The sequence below is a fragment of the Diabrotica virgifera genome, chromosome 3 (genome assembly GCF_917563875.1).
Source record: "Diabrotica virgifera virgifera chromosome 3, PGI_DIABVI_V3a".
In the NCBI taxonomy this organism is placed as follows: Eukaryota; Metazoa; Arthropoda; class Insecta; order Coleoptera; family Chrysomelidae; genus Diabrotica; species Diabrotica virgifera.
In genome coordinates, this window is record NC_065445.1 from 171119155 (window position 1) to 171136152 (window position 16998).

General features: G+C 31.3%; 1 protein-coding gene across 4 annotated transcripts in view; it reads left to right on the plus strand.

Moving 5' to 3' along the window:
* The window catches only part of LOC114336201 (scavenger receptor class B member 1), a 424275-nt gene that overhangs the window by 295721 nt on the left and 111556 nt on the right, over nt 1-16998 (plus strand). For all 4 annotated transcript variants that reach the window (XM_050645641.1, XM_050645644.1, XM_050645642.1 and 1 more), the window contains one exon: nt 3579-3723. In XM_050645641.1, the coding sequence (XP_050501598.1) occupies nt 3579-3723 (145 nt within the window). The remainder of the gene's footprint in view (nt 1-3578; nt 3724-16998) is intronic.

The window sequence follows — 16998 nt, forward strand, 5'->3', positions numbered from 1 at the left end:
CGGATTCTGTTACTTACGTCAGATTTTCGCAGTCAGTGTTTGGCTTACGACAGTGACAGATTCGTACTACAGTCGACTAAATTATTGATTTTAGGTAAGTTATAACGAAAAACATGTATTTGTAGTTATTTAAAAAAACTCTAAAACCTTAACCAACATTATGAACCTGTAAAACTCCATTTCATATTTAATTTCGTTTATTTATTACAAATTATTTTGACATAACCTAAAAAAAAATTCGGTTGAATTGTTTGTTAAAAAATCTTTGTAAATTTTGATATAAAATGTAAACTGTTTGTGAAAAAAATAAGTTTAAAATTGTAAAATTATCAATTTGAACTCTTGTATCTAGAAAACGGTTAGAAATAAAGAAATACTGCTTGCATGTTTCTGTTCTGATTTGCATAGAATAGTGCAGTGACTGAAGGTTTTTACCTCCGATTTCGTTGAGCCTTCATCGATTTTCATGAACATTGGTGAGTAGTTAGAAGATACCTCAAGGAATAAAGGTGACATGATGCAAACTTGCGCTTTTACCCTGGGGGTGGATGCTACCCCTTCTTGGGGGTGAAATTATTTTATTAAAAGTGATACCATAAGTCGATAGAGGGACAAATTCTAAGCCAAATTTGTTATATAACGTTATTAAAATAAATCAATACATTTTGAGTTATTAAATAAATATCAAAGATTTTATTTTTTTTTTGTAAAAAATGCCTGTTTTAAAGTTGTTTTTCACGTATAACTCAAAAACTATAAGCTTTTTTCAAAAAACTTATTATTGACGAAATTGAAGATAATAAAAAACTAAATACACACCCCTTACATAAAGAACTAAACTAACGTTAATTCAAAGTGAGTTCTGGGTAATTGAGTGTATATTATTTTCGACGAGTACTCAAATCTAAGCATTCAAGCTTAAATAACGGGAAAACGATGCACTTTATAAAATCTGCAAAGCACTTGTCAAAGTACTTCGTAATACCTATCAAATGAGCTGCAGAAGAAGTTAATAGCTTCGAAATTAAGCCAGTTATGATGAAAAGAAGAGAACGCTTTCGAATTTTTTAGAAAAAATTTTATTAAGAACACTTGTTTAGAACTGAATTTTATTTACCATTTATGCCTTACCGACACTTGATCAGTGGCTAGATATTTTTAAGCTAAACTACTGTTAATAAACTACAAATAAAAAAATGAATACGTAATTGCAGATTATCCTAAAGTGTTTGTTTTTTTAAGGTCGAAAGCGACAAGAAAAGGTCGTTTGTGAACCTGAAAAAATTTATAAGCAACTGCTTCCAATATCCGAATTGAAAAAAAGGGATCTGGAAAAACTCTGCAAAAATAATGTCATACCTGCCAGGTTTCATGATGAATTTTTTAAATTAAAATGTAAGTCTTCTCTTCAAGATGAGTTAGCAGAGACTGATGCAGAGGATGACACTGATGATGAAGTCTCCAAAACTTAATAAAAAATATTATGTATTTAGTTTATTATGTATTTACTAGCAAGAATTTAATATTTCCTTTAGTTTTTTTTTTCATCTAGCTATATAAATTCACTTAAATAAAATTTATTTGATATTTAATATCAGATTGTTGTAACGTTATTATAATAAACGATTGTTTGTAATTCTTTCCAAATTACTTTAACTGCTACAATTTCCCGCCAAAGTGACGTATGTGTGTGCTTACGTTACATTTTTTATCAAGACTCAAGATTTTAGAACCCGTAAAGTAACTTAAGTATCAATTAACCGCTAAAACTATACAAAAACTTTAAAAAATATTGTTCTTTATTAAACTGTAGGCCTCAAAAAACACCCTGGTAAATTTTGTATAATTTAAATAAGCTTAACCAGGTTAAATTAAAAACGTGGTTTTTCTGCAAAAACGTTTTTGGTGACTTACGTTACTATGCCAAAAGTGTATCGATATATTGACTTTAATAATAATAACTTTTAACCGAGTTATTAAGCCTTGAAAATCGCCATTTTTAGTTTTTTTCAATTTTAAATTGCTTTTAAGTCGAAAACGATCAAGTTTAGAGAAAAATTATAAGAGACCTTTTTTGTCAATAATGGTCCAAAAAATTAAATAAAAAATTGTTCGGGCCAAAAATATTGATTCTTGCAATTTGATTAAAAAAAATTGTTAAAAAAAAATTGGCCCACTTTTCACGTGGGTGACTTCTTAAACCTTATTCTGGGATATCTCACAAATGTGATTATGCAAAAAAATCTCATGGGAATATTTTTCCCTTCGAACCCGCCGTTTTCGCCTTGTCTAACATACACAGGCACACAAGCATTATGCTCTGCTTTTCACTATCACTTATCACTCAAACTAGTTCAAAAGACTTTGTCCTCTTCAATCTTCTAGTTTGCCCAGTAGTATCGAGGAGCTCGATTTCCTCAATATTCTTGTAGGTACTTAGGAAGTTGTTGTGACTTCCAACTTTACTTCAACTTTAGAAACAAATCCAGCTGTAAAATATTTATGTGCCTGAAGGTTTTTGTATGCTTTCATCTGCTGCTTAGAGTAGTAACTGTGAGACTCCACCAGATATGTATAAATATCTATAATAGTAATTTGGTGGAATGCACTTTATGGTAAAATCCAATCCTGACTGAATTGTATATGGATCTAAAACCCCAATTATTTTCAGCTTCAATAAATATCTAAAACAATAAAAGAAATAATGTTATTGCTTGCAAAATTCATCAATATTGATAAATATCAGAGAAAAATGAACAGTAAATAAATTTTTTCCCCTACCTTTCTCCAAACATCTGGAGTTTCCAATAATAATTTCCTTAAATAATCACTTTGCAGTATGATAAAGTTTATAAAGTTCACAAAATACAGCAAACGAACTACAAATGAATCCAAAATAGACAAAATACGAGGATAAACAATGAAATGAAATGATATTACAAACATAACCTCTGTAACCTGTAACTTATGCCAACAAGAACCAGAAGTCACGTGGTTTGGATTGCCTAAATACATAATATACACGCGCAGCAAATTTGAAAATGAATGCAAATTGAATAGTAAACGGCCTCTCTTAAAATATAGGACATTGATGGTAGTATGTTCATATAATGTCTTGTGGTAACATTCCACGAATAACTTAATTAGATGTTCACTGAATGTTCCTTGAATGTCCAGGACATTCAAACGTTAATATAACATTGATAGTACATTCCTGGAATGTTTTGTGTTGTTAGGGATACGTTGAATGTTACGAGGAGCGCTTCCGAATCATGATTTAATATGTATAAACTTTGTAAATAATGATATAGGATTTACAATGTATATTATACATTATAAATATTGATACTGGAGTTCTCCTCGTAACATTCAACGTGTCTTGGTTTGTTTGTTTCTAGTGTATCTTTATTGTCATTGTAGTATAATCGTCTGTTGTTCGATAATAATATACAAGTTTGATTTTTTTTGTTTTAGCGAAAATATTAACAATAAAAAAAATTATTAAAGGGAACAAATAAAACTTGTATTGCTACTTATTTTGGCAGCCTTTGCAAATCTATGACATCTGATTTTTTTAGGTCTTCCAGCATATGAATGGTGGGTGGTTCCGCCAAAAGATGCCATAGTTAAAATATACCTTTTTAATGTTACTAACTCAGAGAGATTTTTAAACAAGACTGATAATAAATTAAAGTTAGAGGAAGTAGGTCCAATAGTATTTAGGTACGTATACTTTTCTTTCTTGTAAAAACAATTATAGTAGATGAAATAAAGTTAAGATTTATTTTCTTTCGGAAACTACCACCACCTGTTTACGTACGTTTCAAACTCTTGTTTCCTTCAGAACGGGATACGGACGTTTCGCCCCCGCAGTTTCGCCCCCGACCGTTTCGCCTTCGCTGTTTGGTCCCCAGCCGTTTCGCTCCCGAACCCTTTCGCACCCGAACCGTTTCGCCCCCTGGATTTTACCCAACATTTTTAACTAGTTGCATTGAGTTATAAATACAATGTTAGTATTACATTTACCTATTGATCATTTTTTAGTTTGTTTTTCTTAGAAGTGCTTTGTTACACATATTTATTAGTAATTCTATCATTTAAAGCAGTAATAAACCGGACAATAATAATCCTCTTTGGCGCATTTATAGTAGGTAGACAGGATTAATACTGTAGCGTTTACTGTAACTACCTTTATTGTGGAATGTATTATATTTATTGACTGACTTGATGATGTTTCTTCTTTTTATGTATCTTTGTTACTATTACATATGTATTTTGACGATTTTTTTAAATAAAAAAACAAATCCTCTCAGTATCTTTTAAACGACCAAATTGATTTAAATAACCCACCTTTACTAAATTTATGTTTACAAATCCCCTAATAATAATTTATCTTAATCCTAATTTATCTTAATCCTTACTTTATCCGTATATTGTAAGTACGGCACTTCTAAGAAAAAAAAACCAAAAAATGATTAATAGGTAAACGTATTACTAACATTTTATTTATAATTCAATGCAACTAGTTAAACATGTTAGGTAAAATCCCGGGGGCAAAACGGTTCGGGTGCGAAACGGTTCGGGGGCGAAACAGCGGGGGCGGAACGCCCGTAAATCTTCAGAACAACCCGTGGTGTGTTCTGATTCGAAACTAAATCTAACTGTCGTACAATAAAATTAATAAGAAATAATTAGCAAAAGGACGCAATAGCGACATCTATTTAAAGCACCGAGAAACCTAAAAGATTTCTTACGTCCCCATACCTATTCATTTATCGCCCATTTTCCTTGCAAACGGTAGAAGGATGGTTTTCTACCTAAGAAATCTTTTAGATTTCTCGTTGCTTTTAATAGATGTCGCTAATGCGACCTTTTGCAAAATATTTCTTACTAATTTACCCAAAGGACAGTTAGATTTGGTTTCGATTTAGAGCACACCACGGCAGGGCCGTAACTACGATATTGGGGGCCCCGGGGCAACTGTGATCTGGGGCCCCCTACCGGGAGGTCTGGGAATTTACACTCAGCGCAGGGGGGTCCCGAAAAATGTTTGATATTTAACCCCTTAAAAGCGCATTTTCCCTTCTATGTGAACACCACACTTTCTTCTTTCTTTTTTTCAGCATGTCCTGCAAAAAAGCATGTCCTGCTAAAATCAGCAGCGCTAATGATAGCAGCTTCATTTGTATCTGACAAGGCGGACGGATTATCAACGAATGCGTTCGTTCGCTACAATGTAAATGGTCTTACTTTGTACCGAACGAATAACCAAGCGAACACGTCCGAATTCGTTCCTTCGTTCGTGTTCACTTTGATTTAAAAGCACCTTAAGGTGCCTTAACCTACTGCAGTGTGAGCCAAGCACATTCAGTCAAGCTGGTCAGTGTACTGGTGAGACTGATCCTAATGTGCTCATTTTATCTTATGTATACCTTTATTTTCAATATGTGGTTCCTTTCACGTACCAAGATGTGGTTTGGGGTAAATTGATTAAGACAAAGTAGCTGGGACCTGGGGTCCCTATTCCGGTTGCATTTTAGTTTTTATTTCGCCAAAATAACTAATTTCCTGTCACAATTTATATGTTTACGAAAGGTCTCAGGGGCCCAGCTTAGCCCGGGCCCACCTCTTCCAATAGCTTTTTAGGTTTTATTACGTCGAAATAACTAATTTCTTAAGTAATGATTTAAATTTTTATGTTAAGGTCTCGGGAGCCCCAGCTTAGCTCAGGCCTCAGGGGCCCTGTTCTGTTCCAATTGAATTTTAGTCTAAAAGACTAATTTCCCCAGTGAAAATTAAAACTATGTTGCGGTATTTTTAAAAGTGTGTCATTTGAAAATATTTCGTTGGGATCGGCTTTTAAAATACATATTTTTATTTTCCTCGAAAATTTATGCACGGTTGCCCCAATGGTAGTTACGGCCCTGCTCCACGGGCGGTTCTGAAGAAACCAAGAGGTTTAAACGTAAGTAAACAGATAATGGCGGTCTCTGAAATGAAATAAAACCTTAACTACTGTCTTTTATTTACCTTCGCTCTTACTCACAAACTGAGTACTGGAAATCAAAATTCGTTTGATCTTTACCTAGATAAATTGATGTGTTGTGTAATGCATATCGTAGATTCCCCACGTCTATTAATTTTTCTCCCTTTTTCCTTGCAAATTTTAGAAGGATCAGGTACAGGTAAGAATCAGACTATGTTTTCGACCTAATAAATCTTTTAGATTTCTTGTTGCCTTAAAAAAGTAGTTTACAAGAAAATAGAAAAATAGAACTAACTAATAAATATTTACAAAAAATATATAAAAAATATTCCAAGTAATGAAGCTTAAAATAGGACAAAACCTCGCAATTTTTACAGAATATATCGATTTGCTTGAAAATTTGAGAATGAGTAGTGGATAGTCCAAGGATCAGAATCTATATGATGCCCAAAAGCGCTTTTACCATGGGGGTGGTTGCCACCCCACCTCGTGGGTGGAAATTTTTTATTTTATTTTAGTTGGTAGAAACATTCATTAAAAAACGTTTTATACATTTTTTAGATAAAATTAATAGTTTTCGATTTATTCGCTATCGAAAGTGTTAGTTTTATATCGACAAAATCAATGTTTTTAATCAGTTTTCTACTAATAACTCAAAAAGTTTTCGTTTTATCAAAACAACTTTGCCTAACAAAAATGTACCTTTTGAAAAAATAAACAAAACGGTTTTTTTTTTATTTTCTTTAAGACCAATAGTAATCGAGCTATACTTTATTATATGTTAGCTCTTCTTCGTCAAATGCTAAATTTTGTAGTTTCAAACTTAAAAGACGGGAAAACTGTGCATTTTTTGAGGATAACTTATTTAAACTAAGTTAAAGTATTTCAAAATATCTATCTACAGAAATAAAAAAAAGTCTCAAAAATTAAGTGACATATTATGAAAAGAATGTCAGTCCCTATTTTTTTCAGCGAAAAAGTGATCGGACACTTCCCCCTATTTACCACTCTAATTAAAATTAGTCATTGGCCTTATTTGGTCTTCTATGTTTATGTATTATTAATAGGTTCTAGAGGTTTTACCGGCTTAGAATAATTAGTTTTAAAAAAATGGAGTTAAAAGCGAATAACGAATTTTTGTAGTTTGGTAAAAAATGCCATTTTCTTCAGAATAGAAATATTAACACCAGAGATACGAAAAAATATTTAAATATAAAATTGTAGCTTATTTAATTCCCAAGAACAGGGTCAACAAAAATTTTTTCTATGGCAAAAATTGAGTGAGCAATTGACAATTAAAACTTGTAATAACATGCAAAAACCACCTTTACCAACCATTTTACAGTCACCTCTTTTTGCGGCTTAGGATTTTAAAAGGATTTAATATTAATAGCCTTATAGATCTTGAAGAAGTCTACAAAATTCGTTTTTACCAAACTCTCTAGGATAAAACATAAAAAAGTTACTGTTAAAAAATCAATATATTAAAAAAAAAGGAGAAATCCAATTGGAAGCATAATAATGTAAGTTAGTGGTGTTTTTTGTCATTGGTCTTATTTATAGGTCTTTATTGATGTATTAGTAATAGATTCCAGAAATTTGACTGGCTTAAAATAATTAGTTTTTAAAAAACTGGAATTAAAAGCAAATAACGAATTTTTGTAGTTTGGTAAAAACTGTCATTTTCTTCAGAATAGAAAGATTAGCATCAGAGATACGAAAAAATGTTTTAATATGAAATTGTAGGCTATTTAATTTTCAAGAACTTGGTTTGAAAAAAATTTTTCTACGACAAAAATTGAGTGAATCGTAAATGAGTATAATATCGAAAAACATTGATTTCTTCGATATAAAACTAACAATTTCGATAGCAAATAAATCGAAAAATATTAATTTTATCAAAAAATGTATGGAACATTATTTGCTTCAAATGAATATTTTTATCAACTTTTGCGGTCAAAATATAATAAAAAATTTCCAGCCTCAAGATGGGGTGGCAACCACCCCCATGGTAAAAACGCCTTTCGGAATCAAATAGATTTTGATCCTTGGACTTTCCACTACTTATTTTCAAATTTTCAAGCAAATCGATCCATTCTGTAAAAATTGCGAGGTGAAAAGCTTCGGTTCCTGGACTAAAAGAAGAGAGCTCTTCTCTAAAACTATTAAATAAAAAAAAACGTTCTTATTGTGTACCTACACAAGAATCTAACACTAAACGTCTTAGAGAACTTTAAATAATACAAGCTTCTTTAGTTAAGGTTAAAAGTAACGTAAAACAATTTTATTTTATATTCTATCCTTGACAAGAATCAGTTAACAAGTAGTAAGACGAAGTGGTGATTTTTGAAAGATTTAAATAATTTTTTTATTTGCACAAATATACACAGGTCAACCTTTAAGGGTTATTATCGGGGGGACACGCATAAACAGTAAGATCCATATTATTACATAAAATACGTTTATGTAATAAATTACATACTTTAAAATTTGGTATTATAGTTTAGTTATTTTTAGATAATTTAATATAGGTGTTAAAGTCAGTTGTCTAGGCGCCAAATAGAGGTCACCGTGTCCTTTTCAATTCTGATTGTCAAACTCAACGATTTCTTATAGATTTTTGGCTGCTGCTTACGAATTTCGACGGTGGATTTCAATCCGAGTGGTCAAAAAAATTCTACAAACAACTTAATTGTTTATAAATTATTTTCAAGGCTCTAGCTCATCAACTAAAAGAGATAAAAATGTTAAAATAAGGTTCGTTCCTTAATAAAACACATAGAAAATGGCATTTACCAAACTTAAATCCAATAATTATTATAACTTAAGATATTAATAATAATAATAATAGTAATAACAAATGTCTTTATTAATGTTTAAAAAATTATAAAATAAGGATTTATAATATATTTGTAGGGCGAGATTCAGTTTGTATATTGCTGTCAAGAGACAACAACATACATCTGCTCTTCCACCTAACCCTCAATGTTGCAATTTATAGTCTAACTTAAATGATTTATAAAAAAGTATATATTATAATTCAGAAGTACTTACAGCTGTCAATAATCAATGTAAATAAATATCTATAATTAATAATAACTTAATATTTCTTATAAATAGCAATTGGTATATTCTTTATAAGTTACTGTTCACTAAGCAGAAGCCCACAGAAACATTTTTCTTTTAAACATTGTCCTGGAAATGATTCGAAAGCTGTCACACAAATCGTTATAGTAGCTAACAATTGAAAAAGAAAATGAACGTCTAAAAAATGTGTTGAATGTCTTGGTAAGGTGAGAGAATTTTTGTCGAAGGTTAAGATTATGCACGTCATTCCTGTAAGTTATTCATCATACAAACATGGAGGCATTCTATCCCTAATGACTTTATGATAGAAGCATAAAGCATGTAGTTTTCGTCGATTTTTTATATTTAACCATTTGAGTGTAGTAAAGGTACTACTTATACTTTGATATTTTCTGATTCCGAAAACTAAACGCAGGCAACAATTTTGCAACTTTTGTATTCTCCGGGAATCGAATTCTGTGAGATATGCATGATAAAGTACATCGCAGTAATTAAGTTTTGATAAAATTAGAGCATTACACAACATATATTTGGTAGCTCTGTTTAATATACTACGGCTTTGATATAACAGTTTCAGTACCGCGTATCCTCTTTGTAGACACAGACTGACGTGATGCGTAAATCTTAAATCTTCATCTAACCACACACCAAGGCTTTTAATTTTTTTACTAAAAACTAAACTATCATCACTAGGGAGCGGATTTTATGCTAAATGCACATTGCATGCATATTTCGCATATTTGAGAACTTTACTAAATTTTGCATATTTTTAAAGAAACATGCATATTTTGTGTCTATTTAAAAACATTCTAAGTCCAAAAAAAATTTTAAATTTTTTAATTCAACACAAAATATTTCCCCGCACAGGCTGTCGTATGTATATATGAAGGGCTTAATGTGAAACAATGACAAGCCACACATGATTTCAAAACAAGTTAGTGTTATTCTTGGTTAAAGTAATAGTATAACAAGCCACTAACAAATTATCTCAGCCCTTCGTTATTAGATGGCCCGATAAATCTGTGGTCACACTTCACACTATTGCATAGGTCTAGTTTGTCTCTAGTATCTACTCGACATAATGACAAGCCACATCAAAATGGCGAACATGGGCGGAAGCAATTCGGATAATTATTGAGTTCTGATGATTCTAGCAAGAAAAATAGTAAAGTTGACTTGACATTCGATGACAGTGACCGTAACCCTGACTATGTATAATCTAGAAGTGACTCAAGTAATGAAAATACAGCGATATGTAATTTTTTCCTAAATGTGACTTGTCACATTATTAACATTCAAAATTAATGTAGTGGCTTATGACGTGGCTTGTTATATTATTGCATTTGGTTGTAGGATAATGAACAAGGTCCGTCAATAAACAGGACAAAACCAAACACACCCGTCAAAAATTCCAACAAGTTGATGGAGACAAAGAAATAAACACTGTTTAACACGTATAGGGTTGAAACCACCACGAACTCAGTCAATAATAGAAAATTCTGAATCTACATATATCTAAAATTTGGATATTTATTATTAATGGAATAATGACACATGCCACATTTTTTTTAAATAAATGCTGTTTTTTCTCGAGTTTCAAGTAATTTTATTAATATTGTTGTCAACTATGATCTCATAGGGCATGATGCATCGAAATATCTAAACTAAAACAATAAAAGTTGTTACTGGATTTTTTAATATTATTTTTAACATTCAAAGTCAAATATCTCACTTTTACCTTTTTGAGGCTTGTCATTGTTTCACATTAAGCCCTTCATAAATACAGGGTGTCCCGAAAAGATTGGTCATAAATTATACCACACATTCTGGGGTCAAAAACAGTTCGATTAAACCTAACTTACCTTAGTACAAATGTGCTCATAAAAAAAGTTACAGCCCTTTGAAGTTACAAAATAAAACTCGATTTTTTTCAATGTATCGAAAACTATTAGAGATTTTTTATTGAAAATAGACATGTATCATTGTTATGGCAGGAACATCTTAGAACAAAATTATAGTGAAATTTGTCCACCCCATAAAAATTTTTTGGGGTTTTGTTCCCTTAAACCCCCCCAAACTTTTGTGTACGTTCCAATTAATTCATTATTGTGGTACCATTAGTTAAACACGTTTTTAAAACTTTTTTACCTCTTAGTATTTTTTCTATAAGCGAGTTTTTATCGAGATGCGGCTTCTTTTTTAATATATTTACAATCAAATTTTATGGGGGTTTTGTTTCTTTAAACCCCCCAAATGTTTGTGTACGTTCCAATGAAACTATTATTGTGGTACCATTAGTTAAACACAGTGTTTTTAAAACTTTTTTGCTTCTTAGTCTTTTTTTGATAGGTCACCTTTTATCGAGATGTGGCTTCTTTTTCAAATTATGCCTAAAAATGTAAATTATAAATAAATTTTTAGTTTATTAACAGGTCTCTATATTCGTACTTAACCATATAAAAATATGTGGTGGATTCGACAAATACTCAAAATATCTCGATAAACGCTGGCTTATGGAAAAAGTACTAAGAGGTAAAAAAGTTTTAAAAACATTGTGTTTAACTAAAGGTGCCACAATAATAATTTAATTGGAACGTACACAAAAGTTTGGCGGGGTTTAAGGGAACAAAACCCCCATAAAATTTTTATGTGGTGCACAAATTTCACTTTCATTTTTTTTTAAGATGAAGCTGCCACAAAAATGCCACATGTCCATTTTCAATAAAAAATCTTTAAGAGTTTTCGACATATGAAAAAAAATCGATTTTTATTTTGTAACTTCAAAGGGCTGTAACTTTTTTTGTGTGCTCTATTGTATACCGGGTGGTGAATTGGAACACGGGCCATAGGAAACTCAATGTAAAATTCTAAACTGTTGAATTCCTACTTCCCTAATTATTTTACATCAAAAGACATTAGAAACTATTTGTAGAGGATTGAAATCTGTATTGAAAACGACTGTTAATATTGTTCTACAAACAATAATTATTCAAAATTTTGTAAAAATATAATACAATTTTCAGAGAAATACGCCAAAGTTACGCCACACACACTGCAATAATGTGTATAAGATTGCATTCGGTGACAATGAATTTATTATATTAACAATTTGAACTGTCAATTTCTTTATTTATTTTATCATTTATTCTTTAAAACACAATAAAGTTGATCAGATACCCTCAGTTAAGGAGAAAGTATTAATAATAAAGATATTTTCTTTAGTCAATAGTGTGCTCACTGTCAGTTAAATAGTAACGTGTGGCCTAACATGCCCACACATACCTACTGCGGTAATTACATTATATTTTTCAAAATTTTGGAATGTGTTTAAATCGTACAACAATTGTAACTTCTGTTTTTAATACAGATTTCAATCCTCTACAAATAACTTCTCATGACTTTTGATGTAACATAATTAGGGAAGCAGGAATTCAACAGTTTAAAATTCTACATTGAGTTTCCTATGGCCCGTTTTCCGATTCACCACCCTGTATAGGTAAGTGAGGTTTAATCAACCTATTTTTGATCCCAGAATCTGTGGTATAATTTATGACCAATCTTTTCGGGACACCCTGTATATTAATTCGAGAACTAACGTAATTCAAAATTATTCTGCAAATTACTTTTGATACAATATTTGATTAAAATATCTCATTTTTGATGGTAAAAAATATATTAAATACATATATTAATTTGTCTGGACTAAAGGTGGTAAAAGATGGTGTGGAGTTATATTTTTGTTTGAATTTGCCGACGGGCGATAGATAGATGGTGTCAACTTTACCTGAAGAGAGACGGCTCATTCACTGCCTTTCATTTTTTCTTAGAAAATACCCGATCTTTACACAAAGTACTTATGTAGTGCTTATAGTACGCCGTTATAAAATGATTGTAGGTTGTAGTGATGAAGGATGGTTTACCCGGAAATCCGAATTTTATTTACTTTTATTGTATTTAATAGTAGGTACCTATAATTCTGGTTATTCTTTTAAATCCTCTATTGTTAAGAGAATTTACACCTTTAACCATAGTTTTACGATTTTCTAATGGAAATTAACAAGTTATTTTAAATACGCCCCAATTACTTCTATTGATGTTGAAAGGAGTTTTTCAAGTTATAAAAATATTTTATCTGATCAAAGAATATTTATGTTTCCTCGTAAAGAATTTGGAAAGACACATTGTAGTGAATTATAATCGAAGGTAATTTATAGTGATATTGTTGTTTTATTTTAAATAGATAACTATTGGTAGCAGTTTTTGTAAAAACTGTGAATAAATTGCATATATAAAAAAATGATTTTATTTGAAAGATAATAAATAATATTGCCACCCCCCTATAAAAGAACCCCCTAGAATAGAATAGAACAGAAAATTTGTGGTTTCTGCATTTTTTGAATTTTTGTGCATATTTTGCGCATATTTCGTAATTTTTTACCGCATATATATGTGCATATTTCATCAAAATTGATCGCATATAAATCCGCTCCCTAATCATCACCAAAGATAATTTTTTTTGAGTAATTTTCCAAAAATATTTTTCTATGAGCTGATTTTCCGAAAATAATAGCCTGAGTTTTTGATGCATTCAATTTTAAACAATGATTTTGGGAAAAAATTTGTTTTGGGAAAAAGCTGAGTAAATCATAATTTATTGCTTGGACCGCCTGTTCACAATCATCTAAACTAAATGATATATAAAGCTGAGTATCGTCTGCATAATAATGTTGAGAACAAGATAAAAAAGTAGCAGGAAAATTTGATATGTATATAGAGAATAACATTGGGCCTAATATAGAACCTTGAGGCACACCAGTATTAACTCTTAAAAAAGTTGAAGTAGTTTGATTAAGTTTTACTGCTTGATATCTGTTAGAAAGATATGATTTTATTAAAGAAATTTCCCCAAATCCTAAACCAATATATTGTAAGATTGATAATAATAAATCGTGATTAGTGGTGTCAGAAGCTTTTGAATGGTCCAAAAGTATTAAAACTGATATTTTATTTTGATCATAGGCTCTATAAATGTCATCCGTAATATTTAATAAAGCAGATAAACAGCTGTGATTGGACCTAAAGCCAGATTGCATAGGAGGAATTATGTTGTTATTATTTAAATGTTTTACTAATTGTATTTCGATTGCGTTTTCCAAAATTTTAGATAACGTTGGTAATATACTTACAGGCCTTAGATCGTTTAAAGATTCGGAAACTTTTGTTTTGGGCAAAGGGATAAGATGTGCCCTTTTCCAATTATCGGGAAAAATTGAGTTCTTCAAGCAAAAGTTAATAACATGAGTGATGTATGGTAGAAGAAAGGGAATACATAACTGAAGCGTTAAAATATTAATACCATCGTGTCCAGTAGCTTTACACTTAATGTTGTTAATTATACAGTGCGGTGGAATAAGTGTTGCCCCCCCCCCTGTGAAATTGTTTATTTTAAGAATATAAGCAAAGCGCTCGGACAAGTCGATTTTTAAACTAACCATAGTATATTATAGCATCAACGTTTCGAACTTTACGCGATCCCTCTTCAGGTGACAGCCATAACTTTGATTTTTTTAAATGGGAAAGTACATCATGTGACATCTCATTTAAAAGCTCTTAAAATACTGAGTTTAAAAATGTATAATACTTTAATCCTGTTTGAGAGCGTAGGCGCAAAATTTCGGCCAAATTCTTTCTAAATGCAATAATGTTTTTCGAATCCTGAAAAAACTAATAAATATTTTTGAAAAATTTAAACGCAGAATGAAATATTACCGTATTCTAGATGGTCCAAAGTCCCTGAGAACTCCTATAATGTTTATTTTAATAAGTCACAGTGGTGGAAAAAGAGAAAATTTAGTGTGATTTTTAATTTCAAATATATCATTCAAAATAAACTTTTTGTTTATTCTAAGGGACTGTCAGCCCTCGGTAATAATCTAATCTTTCATTCTGCGTTTAAATTTTTCAAAAATACTTATTAGTTTTCTCAGAATTCGAAAAAAATTAATGCGTTTAAAAAGATTTCGACCGAAATTTTGGGCCTGCGATCTCAAAAAGGATTAAATTATTATACATTTTTAAAATCAGTATTTTAAAAGCTGTTAAATGAGGTGTCACATGATGCACTTTACCATTTAAAAAAATCAAAGTTATGCCTGTCACCTGAAGAGGGATCGCGTAAAGTTCGAAACGTTGATGCTATGATATACTATGATTAGTTTAAAAATCGACCTGTCCGAGAGTTTTGCTTATATTCTTAAAATAAACAAGTTAACAGGGGGGGGGGCAACACTTATTCCACCGCACTGTATGTAAAATATCGATTTCTGTGACTGACCTAAACTTAAGTGCCGACGTGAGAGAATCTATTATATTATTTTGGTAAAATATTTTTATATCAAAGTCTGCATTCATTTTAGGTATAACATCAATGAAATGTTTATTAATCTCGTTTGCAGTCCACGTGCCACTTATTTTTTGTACATTTTTACTGTATTTGTCCTCATTTGTTAAATGTTTTAAATCATTCCACATATCTTTGATAGATTTGGCCTGTAGGTTTTTAAAATATGGTTTTTTTTCTCTTACTGTTTGATACTAAGTTACGTAACTGTTTATAATTTATCCATTGCTCGATATTCTTAGTTATTTTATACCCTGCAAATGCTCTATCCCTATCATAAAACTATTGCCGAATGCAAATTGCAATTTGTAAAATTGGTACATTCTGTACTTAGTGGGAAAAGCTTAACATTCCCAGACGATGTAAAGATTGCCGTCGAGACTCAAGCCAAGACAATGCAATACAGAGTCCGAAAATGTGGCTTTTCCTACAAGGTATACATACTACTTTTCTGAAAATCTAACATTTAAATCATATTAAAATAAACATGTTAAAATTCTCAAATAAACATATTCATTAATATTTTAACTCAAATATTCGCGATGCCACCAAATACAGGTTTTTTTCAACTATAGAAACAAAAATATTGAATTGTCAAATTTGACGCATTTGTTTATTTTTGGTGTTTTCTTGTGTTTTCTGCGATTGTAATCATTTTAAAAAGCAAAATTACCTAATATAATGGCAGAATGGCCTAATAATGGTGAGCGGCCGTGGAGTAACGGCATATTCGCTGGCCTCATACGCCAGTGCACGTGGGTTCGAGCCCTGCCAAAGATAAACCATTTTCATTTCCAATAATGACACGAGCCGTCTCACCGTGCCTCGGAGAGCACGTAAAACCGTCGGTCCCCTGGGCTAGTCTACATCGGCACTAGTTACTTGAAACAGGGTTAAAGATGTAAATGGCGCCGGAACTGTCCGAAAGGATCTCCTTGGCAAAAATGACGTACGATATTATTATTATTACCTAATATAATCATGAGTAATGATGAGGTACCCTGGATAATTCCTGGTACCCCTCCGGAACTGACAGAAATAGTGAATAATGCTTCATTAGATTTATTGCCAACAAAATCCAGAGACAAATATAACTATTCATAAAACCGTTTCATGGACTATCGTAGGAATAAAAAAATACGAATAAGTTCTTTCTCAGAAAATGTTGTAACAATGGCATACTTCTTGGAGGTTGATTCCAAGATGAAATCTTTAACTTCGTGGGCAAACTATTCAATGTTGAAGGCAACGCTTGCACTTGCAATTAGACATGATGTGGATATATCTAAATATGCTAAACTTCGTGCATTATCTGAATCTGCTGTAAGGAAAAATATTTCCTTACAGTAAGGAATAGCTATTTGTATAACAAGGGAGGAAAGTGTAACTTTTCCTCCCGAGAATGAAGTTTACTGCCCGACGCGTAGCGGAGGGCAGTAATCATTCAAGGGAGGAAAAGGCACTTTACTCCCATGTTATACATATGGGTTTTCCACCTTCCTCAAATAACAAGTCATTTTTTCAT